The sequence below is a fragment of the Phocoena phocoena genome, chromosome 11, assembly GCF_963924675.1.
Source record: "Phocoena phocoena chromosome 11, mPhoPho1.1, whole genome shotgun sequence".
NCBI lineage: Eukaryota > Metazoa > Chordata > Mammalia > Artiodactyla > Phocoenidae > Phocoena > Phocoena phocoena.
In genome coordinates, this window is record NC_089229.1 from 91,201,380 (window position 1) to 91,223,336 (window position 21,957).

The window sequence follows — 21,957 nt, forward strand, 5'->3', positions numbered from 1 at the left end:
AAGTACAAACACATAAAACACACATGAAATAGAGACTAAGGGCCAGAATTAGTGGTATAAATAATAAGCGCAGCAATAGTTCAGGGAAGGAAAAGGTCAACATGGATGAAAGCAGCTTCAGAGTAGAGCTCATTCCTCCCTCTCTGAAACTCATAGAACTCCTACTTGCATGGCACTTAGTATTATTCTGTCTTGCATTGTAGTGATTTGTGCTCTTACCTAAATCCCACTACAAGAGAGTGAGTTCTTAATCCAAGACAGTAGCCACAAACTTTCTAACCGGGACTCTTACAGTATCTAGCATAAACTTACTTTTTACCAGGTGTTCCAAAATGCTTATTTGAAGGTGTCTGATTTGGGCCTAGAGCTGACCCTTAAATGATAGATTGTTTGGAAAGGAAGAGAGGAAAGGGATAAGCTAGGAGAACAATCTCATCCAAAGTAGAAAGAAAGGGCAAGATATTTCAGATCCAGTGGTCAAGCAGGAGGGGGTTCACCCAGGAAAGATAAAATGAGATAGAAAGGCATATAGAGTCATATTGCTAAGGCTAAGTTATGAAATTTCAACTGTCTCATATGGGCTGGTAACTTTCAACAACACAGGCTAGGGGAAGTTCAAGTCTTCTGAGGTTTTTGAAATCCCAGCCCAGAGAAGATCAGATTGATAGCAGGACATTAAGCAACCATGATTATTCTGAAAATGCTTCCTAGGTGATTCATACACCCAGCTTTTGCTTCTGGCCATCGAAAGGCTTTGAAAAAACAGCATAACAGCAACTACGAAAATTATATGAATGGAACTGTTAAAGCGTTTATTCAAAGTGAAAAGGCTTGATCTGAAATATACTTTATGTGTCAAAGTGTACAATAGTCACTTTAAAACTCCTGATTCTAGTTCAAATCTAGTAGGAGGATTTGTTCAGTCAAGACACCTTCAAATATTTTTTAATATGAAATGATATGTCCTATGGATATTGCAAAATTAAAAGTTTAGATGAGAAAGCTGCCATATTCTTGTCATTGAATTTTGGGAAAATACTGACAGGTGGGGGGAAAAATCACCCCCAAGCCCACCATACAGAGACATCCATTATAATATGCCCACCTAATTTTTTTATACATCTTTATTAGAGTATAATTACTTCACAATGCTGTGTTAGTTTCTGTTGCACGACAAAGCCAAACAGCCATAGGCACACACATGTCCCCGTATCCCCTCCCGCTTCTTTCCTTTGCTTAGCCAGCTTCGCTTCCCCAACCCCATTTAAAAATAATATCCATTTGGGTATATAACAATGTATATATAAACATGCGTGCAGTAAAACAAACTTGGTTATCATACAATTTGCAATTGATTCCCTTCCTCCCCCCGGTCACCATTATTCATCTCATTAACCTTGCAAACGGGTGTCTGTGATATTAAACTATTTCATTTTGGGACTCTTTTCACAGCATTACCGTAGGGTTTCCATATATATCCACTTTATCTTAACAGTGTCAATGCAGTTGGGCTCCCCATGCAGTTTTTACTTAGTGGAAGCCGTGCTTTTTTTCTCCACTCCATGGCCCATGCTGTCATCCGGCATCAGAACAAAGCTCTAATGGCCCCAAGTATCAAAAACTCCTTGAAATCTGTTTCTTCTGCTTCTGCCTGAAACCCTTCTCTTTCAAAAGCTGAAACCAAGTTAACAGCAAAGGCAAATTATGGAAGAGACACCATGTTTTCTCTCCATCCCCTCATCCTTCTCTCCACCTGCTCTGCTTTCCCCCAGCTGCCCACACACAAACCTACTTTTCCAGTTTCCTTCCTCAGTACAATCCGATTCAGGCAGATGGATACATGTGGACTCATGCATTCACCAGACACATCCAAACATGAATCCTAGTTTAGCTCAACCAAAGGACCCACACTGCCTAAGCATAATTAAAAATATTGATCATTCCCTAGAAGAACAGTAAGAGAATGAGCTTCATGACTGCTGATAGATTGCCCCTGAGTCACTTGCTTTTCATAGCCAATTTTTAAAAACATGATGCACTACTCAAGAGGAGTTGTCAGGATGTAGAAAATCATTGCTCAATTTACTTGGCGATGAAAATGGCCATTATGGTTTTTATGCAACTTGGCTTCTGTTATGTAATTCTTGTTGAAATACTGTTTCAACCAAATTACTTGGTAGCAAGTGCTGAACAGGAAAGCACCAAGAAGTTATCAACCACAGCAAGGACTCCATATGGGTTGTACTGTGAAGAATGCAGCTTGAGAAATACACCTTGTGTCACTGGGCAAGAAGGGGAAGCAGAAAAAAACACGGTCTTGCTAATGGAATCACTGAAGGGCAAGCTGCTGCCTAGGTTGAAGAATCCACCTGAGAATACAGAACCCACTCAATTCCTAAATGTGGGGAGTTGAAGTTATTAAACTGACTGAAAGATTCTTCTCTAAATTCTTCTCTAAGTATATCAAAGTAATTCTTTCAAAAATGATTCATGGAAGTTCTATTTTCTGCGTCCTTAAACATTTGCTACCGTAACACAGGAACTAAAATTAACTCAGTATAAAATTTCACGGTCACAACGTTTTCTCTCAACAGTCTCCAGATGATTCTTCAACGGCCACATCACTCTGATTTTTACTATTTTGCAGGTAACATTTTCCACTTTCCCTTCACTGGAACGTTCACAGTTCCTTTTTTTTTCTCCCCCTTATCTACCAATTCAGAGACTACTATTTTCTTAATAGTTGGTATGCAGTTACCCCTAGGGAGAGACTTACCTTTGTTGAGCAAAGGTTTTGATAAGCCTAAAACGTAAAGGTTTAACCTCCAGGACCGGGGCCCATAGACTGATGGGTTTAGGCTTGAGAGATGGGGTATATTTGACTGAACATGTCATGTGCCTATGAAGCTAGCCCCAGCCAAATGTGATCCCCATGATTTGATTTAGGTGAAACATTTTTGCCAAGACTACTACGTAGGTGATGTTGTGCACCTCCCATCACATCATATCAGGAAAAAACACTAAGGTTTGTTTATTCAGTTCAGGAAAGTTTTCTTGATAGTGTTTTGATCAGTGCTTCTATTCTATTCAATATTTAATTTGATTTAATCTTCAGTAAGAATATCATTCTTAGGCTGGACTTTGAATTCTTTTGTGTCTCTCACCTTGACATTCCTTTTCCTTTTTATCTTTTCCCTCTAATTTTTGGAGGGCCTCATCAATTTTTCCTTCAAATTACTGACTCAATTTTCAACAGTGTCAATTCCTCCTCTTTACTATTAGCCTCCAATGGAAATATCAATTCTACTATGAAATTTTTAGTTTTCTATCAGCCTTTTCTTATTCTATCCATCTCCCCTTTCATCTCATGCATTTGCTTTTCAACCTGTTTTTCTTTATAAACATTCTTCTCTTAGGAAAGAGAGGCTATTTTCTCATATCCTATAGAATATGCTAAATTTTTTTTCTAAAATTCCTTTGGGTGCCTAAAATTGGGAGCTTCTAGAAATCTGAGCTTTCAGGGTGATGTTCCTTTCCCCTCGGTCTGCAATATTTTTCAAACTCCATGTTGTGGAGTTCTAGTTCTTGTTTCTGATTTAAATTGAAATCTTTACATTGAAAGAGCTAGCAGACAGTATATGTTTCTTAACAGAGACAGTATTCAAATTTCTCTTGGCAACACTCCTCAGAACTCCCTTCTCAAACTGCAGTTTTCTGAAAGATTGATATGCACAGTTTATATCGAAATTCCCTGTATCCAGGAGATGTTCATCTGATTTACTCAGCTAGACTGAATTAGGATCTTTTCCAAGTAGCATTACCTTGAGTTTTGACCCCAGGTTATATTTACATGTTAATTTGTAGCCACTTTCCAAGAATTAACTGCCTCTGATTTGTGTTCTTACTGTCTTCGTTTGAAAATTATCAATAGTAAACTCGACTCACCAAATATTGATCAAGCACTTTTCATTTATTCATTGTTACACACCATTCAGGCTTAAATCCTTCCTTATAACCTGAAAGAAAATCGGGGACATTTAACACAGGAATATTTTGCATCCGTAGTCAAGGTTAAACACCACTAAGAAGGCGTTGTGTTTTGCTAATTGTTTTTATTTGGCATTTGTACTTCTGTCTGTAGAATGAGGAGAAAATGCTAAGATGTTAAGACTGGGAGAAGAAAAGTAAATTGAGGAACTTGGTGGCAGCTACTCCAGGATATAGCCATTTAATTTAGAAAAGAGGTAGAAAAAGAGAAATCATGAAAAAAAAGAGCTGTCAGGCAAAAAAAGATTACATCCCTTAAACAATGCAGAAAATGTTCTTGGCCCCAAAAGTATTCAGGAGTGCCTTTCTCAGCCTCTTTGGAAATAAAGATGGAGACCATGATGCCTATCAGCAGGGTAAAAAGTGTATAGTTGTCATCTGTAGAAAAAAAAATAAACCATCTAATTAGTATTCAACTTGTACGGAAACTTCTCTCTTAACCTCTGCTCCTTCTGCTTCAGTCAGCCCATGCTTGATTCACATCTCACCCCTATACCATTGTCCCAAAGCCAAGACATGCTAGTGGCCTTACGATCACTGACCAATGGCAGCCCCACTTTTCTGTACCCAATTTACAAGACACCTGCAGTCTGGAAATTATAATGGATTGCAGCTTTTTTAAAGCACGAGCAAATGAGTCGAAGAGAGGATAGGCAGACAGTACAGAATTGCATTATAAGTCATCAAGGGACTTCCCTGGTGGCGCGGTTGTTAAGAATCCGCCTGCCAGGGCTTCCCTGGTGGCGCAGCGGTTGAGAGTCCGCCTGCCGATGCAGGGGACGTGGGTTCATGCCCCGGTCCGGGAAGATCCCACATGCCGCGGAGCGGCTGGGCCCGTGAGCCATGGCCGCTGAGCCTGCGCGTCCGGAGCCTGTGCTCCGCAACGGGAGAGGCCACAACAGTGAGAGGCCCGCGTACCGCAAAAAAAAAAAAAAAAAAAAAAAAAAAAGAATCCGCCTGCCAATGCAGGGGACATGGGTCTGATCCCTGGTCCGGAAAGATCCCACATGCCGTGGAGCAGCTAAACCCATGCACCACAACTACTGAACTTGCACTCTAGAGCCCGCGAGCCACAACTACTGAGCCCACGTGCTACAACTACTGAAGCCCATGCGCCTAGAGCCTGTACTCCGAAACAAAGAGAAGCCACCGCAATGAGAAGCCCGCGCACGGCAACAAACGGCAGACCCCGCTTGCCGCAACTAGAGAAAGCCTGCGTGCAGCAACGAAGATCCAACGCAGCCAAAAATAAATCAATTAATTAAAAAAAAGAAGTCACCAAAACAAGCTCCACAGGCATCAGGCTTGAGCCCAGGATTTCTGAGGAATGTCCATTTTTTCTTTGGTTCTGCAGCAATTTGAACTCAATATTCTGATCCCCAAGTACCAAATGATCAGTTTAACTACCAAAACAACCTACACATACAAAAATGGAGGAAAAGAGCAAAGAAGAAAGGGAAAACTAACTACAGAAGTAAATACACAGAAGGGAAGTTGAATAGTAATCTAAAATATTACCCTACACACTTTTCTTCTGAGAAATTCATGTTTAACTTAGTAAATTTTGCACTACTAGGTTAATTCTAGGAGGCTGAGGTTTATTGCTCAAGGAAGAAGAAAACAAAAAGACCAAAGAGTAAAATTCGTGGTCTTGCGTAGACACAAACCAAAATCTTCAAAGCCATTAAAATGTAAGGTTTGTGCACCTGAGAATGAAAAATGTTTTGAAATATTCAAAAGCTTGGCTTGGATACTTAAAAGGCACAGTTGAAATAAAAGGCCATAAAGTATATTTAAGAACAATAAATTGGAATTAGGACATATAATAAGGTATTTAGTAGATAATAAATGTTTGTAAGGTAATAATTTATAAGGATGTATAATAACTCTTATCCAAGCAACTAAAAAGTTTGAAGAGTGGTTAAGAGAAATACACAGCAAGGACCAGCACCATCTAGGGGTTGAGTTGCCTATTTGATGGGTGGGGTAGGATGTGGGAACATTTGGTAATAGGAACTCCAGTTAGGTCTAGAGTTACCAGAGCAGAGGAGGTTATGTTTAAACTTTCCAGAATGTAGCTCATGAACTTGCAAGGAGTTACGTCTCCTACATGACATCTGAGTTGTAGACAAGCAATGACCGAAGGTGGCATCTGGGGAGACTGGCTGACACACACCAAGTCGGAGTATCTTTGACTCCCTACTTCACACACTCCCCCACAGGGCTCAGAGGGGTCTGATAGTGAGCCAGAGGACCCAGCAGAATCCAAGTCTGGTTGGAGAGGTTGCCAAGAGTACCAAAAACAGCTGGCTGACTTCCCAAAAAATGTGTGTTTTATTTCCGTACTGAGAGGTGACATCCCAGCTGGAGGCTGCATTTCCCAGCCTCTTCAGCATCTAGGTGTGGCAGTATGTCTAGTTATCGCCAGTGGAATGAAGCAGGAGAACTTTCCCATATTCTTTCCCCTTCTCTGGCTGGAAGAAAACATTCCAAGACCCCAAGTGATTGTTCCTGCATACAGTTTGACAATCACAATGAATTCACAAGGGGTACCTAGGATATACTAAATATTCACAGGAAATAATATTATCAGTAGGACATACCACAGTGAACTAAAGGGGGCACCTGAGATATTATAAATCTTTGAGGAAAACATAGTACCATCTGGGACACCGAGTAAATTACTACTTCTAAATTGTTTGGCCCTAACTAATTAATGAAAGAAACTGTTAGATATTTCTTTGGGCCTGCAGCCCCAAGAATGTATTATTGAGACGCTCGGGGCACTATATGAGCGAGGAAAGATTAGAACATCTGCCTTAGAGAATGGTGGAACCACAGGTGAAAGGACACTGGATTCTTACATTTCTACATGAAAGAAAGCCAGCAACTAAGCAACTCCCACACTGGTCTGGACTATGAGTCAGAAATACATTTTGGTTGCATTAATCCATTGAACTTGGGGAGTTTGTCATTACCTAACTAATACACAGAGCACATAGGGATCCAGACCTGAGGCCAAGAGCCTCAGATGTCAACAGTGGATTCCTGCCACTGTTGTACCACAAGGAGGACGGAAGAGATGAACTTCATCTCACTGGAGGCCACCAAGCCAAGAAGATGGCTCACAGAATAGATGCCTCCTATTCAATGCCCAGTCAACACATAAGCCCCTGAAATGACGATCAGCCTCAGGAAAGGGGGAAAGAATAAGGAGGAGGTGAAGTTTGCTTAGAATTTAGCCCAAATGAGACTGAGTAACCTTAAGTTTGGTATTCTCAAATTTCTACCGTCAATGGATAAGTGTTTGAATGCTAAGCTAATCATACCTTTTGGAAAAAAACCAAATTTACATGATGTACATTTTATTCTGGAACTGTAAAATTTTGAATCCACCACATATATGTTACAGCAAGGGAAGAAACATAGACAGAGGCCACTGTCTCTGTTTCTACAACTGGTCCCCCAGCTGTAGTTATTCATGACTTCTCTTTTCCTGTTCCCTTTGCTTTGGGCCAGCATCCCAGCTGGTTGGCGTTCTTTGCCCATCGGAGTGAGGGGCCTGAGTCACTGGAGGGGCGGCCTAGGAGAGGTGACAGCACTCTAGTTAACCTTTTCAGGAGGACATGGTGATACAAGGGACTCTCCTGAGCTCCTTCTACTGCCCCCTCCTGCTGAGTAGCAATGCTATATTCATTCAATTGTCAGGCTCACTCACTCTGACCAACACTACAATCCTATTCTTGCCTGTTTCTTTCACAGCAGCCCAATAAAGGCCAGGCAGAAATTTAAAATTCCAATTCAGTGAAACAGTTATTGTATCTCTTGGTGGAAACATATCTCCTCCCTTGTTCACTGAAACTCCAAAACCAATAGGGTCCAGATTCATGAAAAATTGGTAATAGGAACTGGGTAATGAGTGGTAAGTAGCCCAAACCGCACGTGTCTATCTGCTACAGAAGTGATAAAAACATTGCACAGTCAACGTCTTCTTTGGTCCCCCTCCCCTCAGCTTTGCTGAGTTTAGCTGCTCATCTCCCTCCTGGATATGTAAACTGACAATTTAAAGAAGGCAAGATTTATCATCCTCGAATTCAGTGATTCTCAACTGAGGACAACTTTGCTCCCTAGGGGAACGTGTGGCAATGACTGAAGACGTTTCTGACAGTCACAACTTAGAGGGAGGTTCCAGTGCATAAAGACCAGAGGATGTGTAGGACCACACCCACAACAAAGAATTGCGTGGTCCAAAATGTCACGGCACTGAGGCTGATAAACCCTGATCCACTTAATTTGTTTACATGTATAACTTGCTTCCCGCACTAGAACGCAAGCTCTGTGAGGGCAGGGACTTTGTCCTGTTTACTGTTCTGTGCCTGGAATGTGGAATTCGGCAAGTATTTGATGACTAAATAATAGATGAATGAGTGTCTCTCGTAGTTCGCATCAGGCATCTTACACATGATCGCATCCAACCACTTGCTTCTTGGATTGGAAGGGTTATAAGGTGAAGGAGGGTGGTGGAGGGTAGCATGACTGAAATATTTGGGGTGGCACAACTTCCTTTTTAAATTTTTTTAATTATCTATTTTATACATATTAGTGTGTGTATGTCAATCCCAATCTCCCAGTTCATCCCACCACCACCACTCCGCTTTCCCTCCCTTGGTGTCCATATGTTTGTTCTCTACAACTGTGTCTCTATTTCTGCCTTGCGTTTTTCTAGATTCCACATGTATGCGTTAATATACGATATTTGTTTTCCTCTTTCTGACTTACTTTCTGACTTCCTTGAATGTCCCATTGTAGCTCTCTTCTCGACATGGCACAATCAAAATGTGCATCATTTTCCTTCACTGTTATTTTCTAACTTGAAGAAAAATGGACATTGCAATTTTTACAGTGTCCTCAATTCCTTCATTCATGTCTATTCATTACATGATATTATCATCCAAGTACTGTGATAGGTGTTGTCACCAAACAAAATTATGACTTAGGACTCGCGTTTAACATTTTGCACAGAGAGTTGATGTAATTGTTCTGTATCTTTTCTAGCGATTACAAATGTGTTTCCCCTTCTAGGAAATGTGCCTCTTTTCCTCCCTTCCCATTAACACTTCAGTTAAGCTTGGAAGAAAGATGGAGAAGAAGGGGGTGTCTAGGCCCCCAGCTGGGTTCCCTCACAGACCCTTAAGCAGAGCTCTATTGCGGCGATAACGTCAGCTTCCAGTACCTGTTTATTTATACAGTTTTATCCCTACTTGCCTGTCATAGACATGCTTTTAATGGTCTTTATATCACTGGTACCTGACACAAAAGGGGGCTCAACAGATGCTTACTGAATAAATAAAATGCCTTTTGCCTACTTCTCAATGTCACCCAGGGCACCCTCTGCCGACTTCACAATGTCTCTTTCAACTGATCCTGCACAGAAATGGGGACTTCACAGGGGGTTTGGAGATATATCTGGTTTCAGACCCGTCTGAATCACTCGCCAGTGGTGGATCCAGCCAATGAAGAGAAAAGCAAACGATCCAAAGTCTTGAGCAACAGTCAACGGATTTAGGTTAAACAGCCTGAGATGGAAGGGCACTAACCTGGAGTTAGAAGGACCAGTGAAGACCTCTCCAGAATGGCGAAGAATCGGGGCTGCGTGTAGGCAGGGGTATGCATTTCTCCACGGCCAGGGGGTCTCCTCCCAGCTGCTGCAGACGAGTGGTCGGCCCTAGAGGCTAGCCGTGTGGACATGAACTGATTTGTTCCAGCCCAGGACCGCCAAACCGCCCGACGAGTGAGGGGAAAGCAGCACGTAGCCTCGGCAGGCCCCAGAAGTTTAGCAGGTGAACTGTCTCAGCCCTGCCCACAGGGCGCTAGAGGGTCAGAAAGGTCCCGCCCTTCCCCGACCGGGGCCCAGCAGGGCGAAGGTTGTCCTCAAGGCCACGTGAGCCTTCCTCGCCTCTAAAAGCCCCAAACAGGCCGGGCTCACGAGAGAGGAAAGTTAAGGACGCTCCAACCTCTGCATCGCTCCGCCCCACCACCGGCAGCAGAACCGCTCTGCAAACAGCCGCCTGGTCCAGCCGAGCGGAGATCGCGGCCGCCGAGCGATGTCCCGCCGCAGCCCGGACGGGAGCCTCGGGCTGCTCTCGCCGCCGGCCCTGCTGCTGCTGCTGCTGCTTCTGGCCGCCGTGGTGCCGTCGGGCCTGGCAGGTGAGCAGCGCGCCCCGCGGGCAGCCCGGGCGGGGGGCGCCGGGAGGGTCCCTGGACGCCCGCGCGCTCCACGCTGAGCCCGCGCCGCTCGGTGAGTTCCAGAGTCGGGTCAAGTTTACTTCCCGCGGGTGTGTCCGTCTGGCTTCTGGGTGGACGCCAAGGAACGCGCTTCTGCCGCGGTTGCTCCAGCCCTGCTGGAGCTCGGGGATGGCCCCAGACGAGGGCATAGGGTGTGTGCTTTTGCGAATTTAAGAAGCGCTGGCCAGAATTCCTGGCAGACAAATCGGTTCGCTCCTGCACGACTCTTGGCTTTGCTGAGCCTTGGCTGGTCCTAAAAGCGTCAGCCAAAGGACGTCTGAATATATTTATTCGCACCATAGAGAGGTATGATCCCAGAATGCCACTTTTTTTTTTTTTTTTTTTTTTCTGCCTTAATTGACAATGACTTTGGTTTAAAATGATGAGAAGTGCAGCCTGGTATTGTCAAGTTTGATATGTGCCAGGCAGCGTGCGGAAGGATGTGTGTTCTTTCATATAATGCTCACTACAATCCTAAGTAGGCTTATTATCCCCATGATACAGATGAGAAAGTTTGAGACTGAGAGATTTCAGTAATTTGCATAAAGATACACAGCCAATGAAGGCAGAGCTGAAAGGCAAAAGGCCATTTACTTGACTACTCCCCTCTTAGTAAAACAGGGTTTAAAACTGTTTTATTCCTATGGGTATTGACACTGACCCTTTGCCTAAAAAAAAAAAAAAAAAGTTTGGGCTTTGTCACTTTCATTCCCAATGAGTAAAACCAACATTAAGTTAAAAAAAAAACCTGAAAGACTTGGAAAGTGATATTAAGAGAGGATTCATTTCATTTTATCTCCTAATCCCTTTTCTGTGCTGACCTTCTGAAAGACTAGGGTGGGGTTTGGGAGAGCAACCCCTTCCTAAAAGCACCTACTGGTTCTTGTTCCTCCGCCTTCCTTCAGCAAGTGTGTTCAGTCCAGATTTCAAGGCCTTCGCTTTCGCAACTTGCCCACTTACCATTCTTAAATATCTCCAGTCTTTGAAGCTGCCTGGGCTTCTGAGCTCAGAAGTGACCAATCCCAGGCTCCTGCACATTCTGGAAGTGGTGGAGTCCCCATGCCACCCCTTAGCCCATTGAGACTACTCATTAGGACACACCTGGGACAGGCTAGGGAGCGCCCTGGAAATGGCTTGTGTGTCTGGAGTGCTGGCGGAATCTTCTCTCCCTTTTCTGTTCTTCTTTTGGATTATTGGGATTGTTTTAAATGTTTCTGTAGCTGTGAGGGGCAGCCTGAGGAGTGAGGTGGAGACCTTGTTTTTCTGAAGATGGGGCACCGTTTATTCAAGAAAATATCAGCAGACAAGAAACAGCTTCTTAAACTGAGTTCCCCAAATAAGAAGCTGAAGCCATGCCAGGTGGAGGGAGTCAAGGCAAAGAGTGAGGGCACTTCTGCTGCAACTGATCCTGATGGCACTGTGCCCAGCAATCCAGAAAGACGTCTTATCATGGCATTGAGGAATGACTGGTGATGCCCACCCCGACTGTCTCAAAAGATGCGATCTCTGTTTCCTTTGTTCCACCCATATTAACCTGTTTTCTAGTGCAGCTTTTGGGGTCTTTGTCTTACCCTCAACTGCTGGACTGCCAACAACTTTTGGGCAGAAAATGGGGCCTTTGCTACCCCTTGCCTTCCATGTTCTCTCTGAAATGCCCAGCTCAGTACTCAGCATTTAACGAGTGCCCAATAAACACTAAAGGGATTGTATTTTCAACCCCCTGGAATGAATTTTATATCTGCTAACATACACCTCTTTATCCAAAACCAACTTCCTTAATTTTTGAAAGTTACGTTGTAGTTTCATTATTCTAGAAATTGGCAAACAACTACCAATTCATCCTAGCCATATATTTCAAACTATTTAAGACTTCAGACATATAATCGCATTGCCTTTACCTTTCCAGACTTTCAAGCCCCACATGTGTTTTTAGGATGTCTTGTATAATTTTTCTTTTCTTTTCTTTTCTTTTTTTTTTTTTTGCTACATAGCTTGCAGCTCCTACCAGGGATTGAACTCGAGCCCTTGGCAGTGAAAGCTCGGAGTTCTAACCATTGGACCACCAGGGAATTACCAGTTTTTCTAAGTCGTATGTATAGTGCAGTCAGGTTGTCACCAGGGAAAGAGGTGGGTTGGTTGCCAAGAGACTCGTAAGGTGGCATGTGCCTTGTAAAACTGGTTCCAGATCTGGCCCTGGGACTTGCAGGGCTAGACTCCAGAAATTCATTCTTTCCAGTTCTCCAGAGCTGATCAGATACAAGGAAGCTGATTTGTCCTGATAAACACACATCTATTCATCAAAATACTGATTGTTGTTCATTTTTATCAGACTGGTTATTTGTGTAGCCTGCTCCAGGCACATCCTCACTGCAATCAAACTACACAGGATAAAATATCAGGGATTCTTAGGCTGGGGACCTGATTCATCTGCATCTCACTAGGACTGGACACTTCAGTCAGCCCATGGGTCCTGCTTACCAGACACTGCTTGCCCAAAAACCTGGTCACCAACTCCTTTTCCACTCTCCCATGACTCACCAGTGCCACGTGAGACTAACAGATTGCCTCTCTAAAGAGGCTAATCCCTTTATGTGGCTGTCGAGGAGTTTACAGTCCTGGGAGTTGTTCAGTCTCCTTAACTGATGTAGCAGACCTGTGGCTGAGGCCAATCTCAATTGATCCTTTGTCTCTGAGAACTTTCTTATTTCCAGATTCCCTGAGGAAGTTGCTCCATATGTTCACTCTTTCTATGGCAGGTCTTCATTCTTGGAAGTCAAGTATTAGAGAGATATGATGGAATTCCAAAACAGAAGCTGTAGAGCCAGACTGCCTATGTTTGAATCCTGGCTTCAATACTTACTAACCACATGACCTTCAGTCAGTTATCTAACCTCTCCATGCCTCAATTTCCTCATCTGTAAAACGGGTATTATAATAATATCTATATCATAAGTTTGTTGTGAGGAACAGTGCCTGGCACATAGTAGGGGCTATAAAATTGACGAGCTATTGGAATTGCTTTTCTCTGAAAAGGCATCGTGGATCTCTTGATAAGGCAAAAGGATTGCAAAAAGATTGTTATAAAAACAGAATTTTTTCTTAATCATGGCCTAACATTGGGGTCCGTACCAGCACATTAAGCAGCTGTTTCAGAAAACACTTTCCTGGGTTATAACTGTCTGAAATCATCTTGATTATTTTTGCCACAGTGCAATTTTTATTAACCGTGGCTGCTTTAGAATTTCTCAACGCTTTTCTGTCTTTCTGAGACTCACTAAGTCTTCCTACAGCTCATTCCCATTGTCTTAGTGTTTTAGACCCAAAAGAAGACAGTGCTCTGTGTGAACTCAAACATTTTCTTGTGCTCTTTCTATACTAGTTTTTTTTAATGTGGTATCTTTTTTTTTGAACTTTTTATTTTATATTGGAGTATAGCTGATTAACAATGTTGTGATAGTTTCAGGTGCACAGCAAAGTGACTCAGACATACACGTATCCACTCTCCCCCTAACTACCCCCCCATCCAGGTTGCCACATAACACTGAGCAGAGTTCCCTGTGCTATACGGTAGATCCTGGCTGGTTACTGGTTTTAAATATAGCTGTGTGTATATGTCAATCCCAAACACCCTCACTATCCCTTCCCTCCACCCTTAGCCCCTGGTAACCATAACTTCATTCTCTAAGACTGATTCTGTTCTGTAAATAAGTTCATTTGTATCATTTCTTTTTACATTCCGCATATAAGCGATATCATACAATGTTTCTCTTTCTCTCTGTGACTTAGTTCACTCAGTAAGACAATCTCTAGGTCCGTCCATGTTGCTGCAAATGGCATTATTTTATTCTTTTTAATGGCTGAGTAATATTCCATTGTATATATGTACCACATCTTCTTTATCCATTCCTCTGTTGATGGACATTTAGGTTGCTTCCATGTCTTGGCTATTGTAAACAGTGCTGCAATGAACATTGGGGTGTGTGTATACTTTCGAACCATGTTTTTCTCTGGATATATGCCCAGGAGTGGGATTGCAGGGTCATATGGTAGCTCTATTTTTAGTTTTTTAAGAAACCTCCATAGCGGCTCTACCAATTTACATTCCCACCAACAGTGCAGGAGGGTTCCCTTCTCTCCACACCCTCTCCAGCATTTATTGTTTGTGGACTTTTTGAAAATAGCCATTTTGACTGGTGTGAGGTGATATCTCACTGTAGTTTTGATTTGCATTTCTCTAAAACTTCGCGATGTTGAACATCTTTTCATGTGCCTCTTGGCCATCTGTATGTCTTCTTTGGAGAAATGTCTATTTAGGTCTTCTGCCCATTTTTTGATTGGGTTGTTTGTTTTGATGATATTAAGCCACATGAGCTGTTTGTATATTTTGGAGACTAATCCCTTGTTGGTCACATCATTTGCAAATATTTTCTCCCATTCTGTGGGTTGTCTTTTCATTGTGTTTATGGTTTTCTTTGCTGTGCAAAAGCTTTTGAGTTTAATTAGGTCTCATTTGTTTATTCTTGTTTTTATTCCCATTACTCTGGGAGATGGATCGAAAAAGATATGTCAGAGAGTATTCTGCCTATGTTTTCCTCTAGGAGTTTTATAGTGGTTGGTCTCACATTTAGGTCTTTAATCCATTTTGAGCTTATTTTTTTGTATGGTGTTAAAGAATGATCTGATTTTATTTTTTTACATGTAGCTGTCCAGTTTTCCCAGCACCATTTGTTGAAGAGACTGTCTTTCCACCACTGTATAGTCTTGCCTCCTTTGTCATAGATTAATTGACCATAGATGCATAGGTTTATTTCTGGGCTTTCTATCCTGCTCCATTGGTCTATATGTCTGTTTTTGTGCCAGTACCATATTGTTTTGATGACTATAACTTTGTAGTGTAGTCTGAAGTGAGGGAGCCTGATTCCTCCAGCTCCGTTTTTCTTTCTCAAGATTGTTTTGGCTATTCGGGGTCTTCTGAGTCTCCATACAAATTTTAAGATATTTTGTTCTAGTTCTGTGAAAAATGCCATTGGTAATTTGATAGGGATTGCAATAAATCTGTAGATTGTCTTGGGTAGTATAGTCATCTGGACAATATTGATTCTTCCAATCCAAGAACACGGTATATCTTTCCATCTGTTGGGGTTGTCTTCAATTTCTTTTATCAGTGTCTTATAGTTTTCAGAGTACAGGTCTTTAGCCTCCTTAGGCGGGTTTATTCCTAGGTATTTTATTCTTTTTGATGTGATGGTAAATGGGATTGTTTCTTTTTTTTTTTGGTGGTACGTGGGCCTCTCACTGTGTGGCCTCTTCCGTTGCAGAGCACAGGCTCCGGACGTGCAGGCTCAGCGGCCATGGCTCACGGGCCTAGCCACTCTGCAGCATGTGGGATCTTCCCGGACCGGGGCACGAACCCGTGTCCCCTGCATTGGCAGGCGGACTCTCAACCACTGCACCACCAGGGAAGCCCAGGATTGTTTCTTGAATTTGTCTTTCTGATCTTTCATTGTTAGTGTATAGAAATGCATCAGATTCCTGTGTATTAATTTTGTAACCTACAGCTTTACCAAATTCATTGATGAACTCTAGTAGTTTTCTGGTAGTGTCTTTAGGATTTTCTATGCCTAGTGTCATGTCATCTGCAAACAGTGACAGTTTAACGTCTTTTCCAATTTGGATTCCTTTTATTTCTTTTTCTTCTCTGATTGCTGTGGCTAGGACTTCCAAAATTATGTTGAATAAAAGTGGTGAGAGTGGACATCCTTGTCTTGTTCCCCATCTTAGAGGAAATGCTTTCAGCTTTACACTGTTGAGTATGATGTTAGCTATGGGTTTGTCATATATGGCCTTATTATGTTGAGGTAGGTTCCCTCTATGCCCACTTTCCAGAGAGTTTTTATTGTAAATGGATATTGAATTTTTATCAAAAGCTTTTTCTGCATCTATTGAGATGATCATATGGTTTTTCTTCAATTTGTTAATGTGGTATATCACACTGATTGATTTGCAGATACTGAAAAATTCTTGCATTCCCTGGAATAAATCCCACTTGATTGCGGTGTGTGATCCTTTTAATGAATTGTGCATTCGAATTGCTAGTATTTTGTTGAGGATATTTGCATCTATGTTCATCAGTGATATTGGCCTGTAATTTTCTTTTTTTATGATATCTTTGTCTGATTTTGGTATCAGGGTGATGGTGGCATCATAGAATGAGTTTGGGAATTTTCCTTTCTCTGCCATTTTTCAGAACAGTTTCAGAAGGATAGGTGTTAGCTCTTCTCTAAATGTTTGATAGAAATCGCCTGTGAAGCCATCAGGATCTCGACTTGTTTCTTGGGAGTTTTTAATCACAGTTTCAATTTCAGTGCTTGTGATTGGCCTGTTCATATTTTCTACTTCTTCCTGGTTCAGTCTTGGTCTATATGTCTATTTTTGTGCCAGTACCATCTAAGAATTTGTCCATTTCTTCCAGGTTGTCCATTTCATTGGCATACAGTTGCTTGTTGTAGTTTCTTATGATCCTTTGTATTTCTGTGGTATCAGTAGTAACTTCTCCTTTTTCACTTCTAATTTTATTGATTTGAGTCCTCTCCCTTTTTTTCTTAATGAGTTTACTAAAGGTTTATCAGTTTTGCTTATCTTTTCAAAGAACCAGCTTTTAGTTTCATTGATCTTTGCTCGTCTCTATTTCATTTATTTCTGCTCTGGTCTTTATGATTTCTTTCCTTCTACTAACTTTAAGTTTTGTTTGTTCTTCTCTAGTTGCTTTAGGTGTAAGATTATGTTGTTTGAGATTTTTCTTGTTTCCTGAAGTAAGATTGCATTGCTGTAAACTTCCCTCTTATAACTGCTTTTGCCACATCCCTTAGGTTTTGGGTCATTGTGCTTTCATTTTCATTTGTCTCTAGGTATTTTTTGATTTCCTCCTTGACTTCTTCAGTGATCCATTGGTTGTTTAGTAACATATTGTTTAGCCTCCATGTGTTTGTGTTTTTTACAGTTTCTTTTTTTCTTGTAGTTTATTTCTAATCTCATAGTGTTGTGGTTGGAAAACATGCTTGATATGATCTCAAATTTCTTATATTTACCAAGGCTCTCTTTGTGGCCCAGCATGTCAATCCTGGAGAATGTTCTGTATGCACTTGAGAAGAATGTGTATCCTGCTGCTTTTGGTTGGAATGCTCTATAAATATCAATTAAGGTCCATCTGGTCTAATGTGTTATTTAAAGCTTATGTTTCCTTATTTATTTTCTGTCTGGACGATCTGTCCATTGATGAAGGTGGGGTGTTAAAGTCCCCAACTATTACTGTGTTACTGTCGATTTCTCCCTTTATGGCTCTTAGTATTTGCCTTATATATTGAGGTGCTCCTATGTTGGGTGCATATGTATTTACAATTGTTATATCTTCTTCTTGGATCGATCCCTTGATCATTACATAGTGTCCTTTTTTGTCTCTTGTAATAGTCTTTATTTTAAAGTCTATTTTGTCTGATATGGGAATTGCTACTCCAGCTTTCTTTTGATTTCCATTTGCATGGAATATCTTTTTCCATCCCCACTTTCAGTCTCTGTGTCCCTAGGTCTGAAGTGGGTCTCTTGTAGACAGCATATATATGGGTCTTGTTTTTGTATCCATTCAGCCAGTCTGTGTCTTTTGGTTGGAGCATTTAATCCATTTATATTTAAGGTAATTATCGATATGTATGTTCCAATTACCATTTTCTTAATTGTTTTGGGTTTGTTATTGTAGGTCTTTTCCTTGTCTTGTTTTCCTGCCTAGAGCAGTTCCTTTAGAATTTGTTGTAAAGCTGGTTTGGTGATGCTAAATTCTCTTAGCTTTTGCTTGTCTGTAAAGGTTTTAATTTCTCTGTTGAATCTAAATGAGATCCTTGCTGGGTAGAGTAATCTTGATTGTAGGTTTTTCCCTTTCATCATTTTAAATATGTCCTGTCACTCCCTTCTGGCTTGCAGTGTTTCTGCTGAAAGATCAGCTGTTAACCTTATGGGGTCTTGCTCTTGTGGGCAGGGATGTGCTCAGTAAAACTTTAGTCCACTTGTCTGTTGATGGATGTGGCTGTGTTCCTTCCCTCTTGGTTGTTTGGCCTGAGGCAACCCAGCACTGGGGCCTACAGGCTGTTTGGTGTGGCAGCCTCCGGGAGGGCTCATGCCAATGAGTATTTCCAAGAAGTGCTGTTGTCAGTGCCAGTGTCCTTGTCCCTGTGGTGAGCCACAGCCGTCCCCCCCCAACCCCCTCACAGAAGACCCTCCAACATTAGCAGGTAGGTCTGGTTCAGTCTCCTATGGGGTCACTGCTCCTTTCTCCTGGGTGCAAATGCATACAGGCCTTTGTGTGTGCCCTCCAAGAGTGGAGTCTCTCACTGTGGCTTCTCCTTTGTCTCTGGATGTGGGTATCTTTTTTGGTTGGTTCCAACGACTTACTGTTGATGTTGTTCAGAAGTTAGTTGTGATTCCGGTGCTCTTGCACGAAGGGGTGAGTGCATGCCCTTCTACTCCACCATCTTGAACCAATCCAAGCTCTATACTAGGGTGCTTATAAGAATGTATACAAGATAAGTTCCAGAAATGGGAAGAGCCTCAACTAAAGTGATACATAGGGAAGAAAAGGAAATAGATAAAAGCCTGAGGACTTGGTAAATGGCCAGGAGGGATGACTTCCAGATCAAAGTGGTGGATGTTTCTTGCCTTTATCAAGGTGAGAACTAAAGGAAAAGGCACTTTTTTGAGGACTGGGAACAGGGTGACTTTAGTTTGGGACACATGGAGTTTGGAATATTTTGAGAAAATTTAGGGAGGTTCTCTCATAAAGATTAACCTACACATATTTTGACTGAACATTTATTGTAGACTTTGACAGGGCAGAGACAAGCGTAACACCACGTTTATTGATTAGACCTTAGCAAAAAACTTTTTTTTTCAAAGAGATAAGTTCCAGAAGAATTTCTGGGAGAAGTACTTATGAATCTTTATTATTAAATTTTGTTTCCTGGTCCTGAATCTGATAGCAAAGATCAAAAACTTTCTCTGGAAGAAAATTTAAAAGATCTTCCTTCAGTATTGAAATTGAGGTAGAACATTTTAAGTAACTATTTCATGGTGATTTACTTTCCATGATATATTAACTGTTTATCACATGAACTTCATCTTGGGTCTTGGTTCTGACACACAAAATAGAAACTTTAGTTTTCACACTTATTTAGACATTATTTTTACTTTTGTCACCTGTTATGTTTTGTTGGATTCCAAATTTCAAAGCATTACTATTGAAATAGCAAAAAAGGTAGTAGCAACAATAATGGAATGAATCTCAAGGGATTAATTTTGTTTAACATTTTAAGAGTTTTTTTTAAAAATGCATTTGTTTCACCTTTTTTTTTAATAAAGAAGATTCCAGTTGCTCCTACAACTTATATTTCACAATCTTTTGATAATTTGGCTTTAAGATGTGGCTAGAAAATGTATTAATAATGTTATTATGTAGGTTTTTTGTACTACTGTGAAACAGGAATTTACTTAATATGGTTAAAAAAAGGAAACTAATAGAGGTAGTGAAATTATGAGGAAACTTGAGTCTAAAATTTGAAACTCTCTGTCTGTATAGACAACAGATATGTTATCATCTTCTTGGGGAAAACTGTGCAAGTCTCTTGATTGAGAGAGACAGGCTTGCTCTGAAATTTGTCCTTCAGCCTTGCACACACAGCTACAATTCCAATATAAGGTAGTGTCGAGTTACTCAAACCAGACCTAAGATATCAAAATTCTAATCTGCAATTAGAAATTAAGAATTAATATACTGTAGATGTGATGTGAATCTGTCTCCAATGGTGACCCTCCAGCCAGTGTGAAAGTTGGGGATTTACGTGGCCATATAATAAAGCATTGTGTTAAGCCCAAAGGAGCCAATACAATGAGATTTAAGATGCTGCCCCTCATTCTTAAGAAGTTTGTAATGAAATTTATTGGACCAAATACACACAAATACATATAACTGAAGAGTGATCTAGATGAGCGGTGAGCTGAGTGCCGAATCAGAATGGGGCAAAGTTGACTTTCTGTTGATAAGACTTTTGGCAAGAACTCTGAGTTAATTTAAGCCAGCAATGAAGAATAGGTACATTTTTAGGAGATGAAGGAAAGAGATCATTCCAGAGCCAAGCAAATCTCCAGCATTTTTATGTATTAGTATTTTGTTTCCTTGAAGCTCTTTTTTTAAAAAAACGAATCCCTTTCAACCTGCCTTGTGTATCAGGCACATTATTCATCCCACCGCACATCTTCTTACCTGCCTTTTATTCTAGTTTCTCGTATATAAGCTGAAGAACCTCACCTCAGCCAGACTGCAGGAGCCCCCTGCTTTCTACCTCAGAGCTCCTCCGAAATCATAACTGTTTAGCACTGGAGCATGTGCAAACCTGAGAGTGAAGGATTTAACACCTCATTTAACACTCCCTTTGACCTATGTGGGATGGGAGCAGTTGGATAAATGCTCCCTCTTCCATCCCTGGGATGGAATCTTCAGAGGCTTATTCTGCACACCTCTTTGGACCATCTCAAAATGCACCCTCCTGCTTTCCCTCCCTCCCTGTTTCACTCTCCTGGCCCCCTACTCCTGTTCTCTGGGAGCACTTCCCCAAATAATTCTCCTTTCATCAACAATCCCAGGCTCTGATTTCTGGAGGGAGTGAGAGCTAAAATACCTACTTACAGTTTTGCTGCCTAGAGGTTGATTATTCATGAATCAGTTATTTTCTTAATGACTCCGATGAAGAGACAAAGCAAATCTAAAAACCAGGTATCAATTTACTGAAAGCCCTTTCGAAGAAGGAAAGGTGCAAAGCCAAGGTACACAGAGGGATGCTGAATGACCATGCTCATTGAGCATAAAAGAGAAAAGCAATTCAAGGATCACAGTCAGTAAACTATTAGCTAAAACCAATCTGGATAGATTAAGTTGCAATTTTATTGTTTTTATATTTTTCTCTGACATATTCTGCCTCTGCTTTCTCATGTTTCTTTTTTTCTCTAACTGACTGACTACATCAGGCAAAAATTGTATTGCTCAGGGTTGAAAACTACTTCCTCTTTCATAAATGAGGTGCTAGCAAACTTAGGTTCCAAATATGGGAAAGAGGGATTTAGGCCACTTATGATTATTTTACAAATTCTAAGACAGGGTTAGGAATTATTTTTCAACTGAAAACAATTAACTCATAGAAAATATTAGAATAAACAGGTAAATAAAAGAAATTCAATTTGGGTGTTTGGGTTTTTAGAGAGAAATAGGAAAATGATGGGACCTCTTTCATCTTTATTTACAGAAGAAAAATACTCTGCTTTTAGAAAGTAATATTCCCATTCATTCAACAAATATTTATCAAGTGCATTGATTCTAAGGATGTTAATGTTAAAAATGATTAAATCTGGGACTTCCCTGGTGGCGCAGTGGTTAAGAATCCTCCTGCCAATGCAGGGGATACAGGTTTGATCCCTTGTCCGGGAAGATCCCACAGGCCACGGAGCAGCTAAGCCCATGCACCATAACTACAGAGCCCGCACTCTAGAGCCCATGCTCCGCAACAAGAGAAGCCACCACAATAAGAA

At 41.3% G+C, this 21,957-nt stretch overlaps 1 protein-coding gene across 1 annotated transcript in view; it reads left to right on the top strand.

Moving 5' to 3' along the window:
• Positions 1 to 9,695: 9,695 nt before the first annotated feature.
• The window catches only part of PLBD1 (phospholipase B domain containing 1), a 76,238-nt gene continuing 63,976 nt past the window's right edge, over positions 9,696 to 21,957 (top strand). Inside the window, exon 1 of the mRNA XM_065887009.1 lies at positions 9,696 to 10,254. Coding sequence (XP_065743081.1) covers positions 10,152 to 10,254 — 103 coding nt within the window. The 5' untranslated portion in view covers positions 9,696 to 10,151. The remainder of the gene's footprint in view (positions 10,255 to 21,957) is intronic.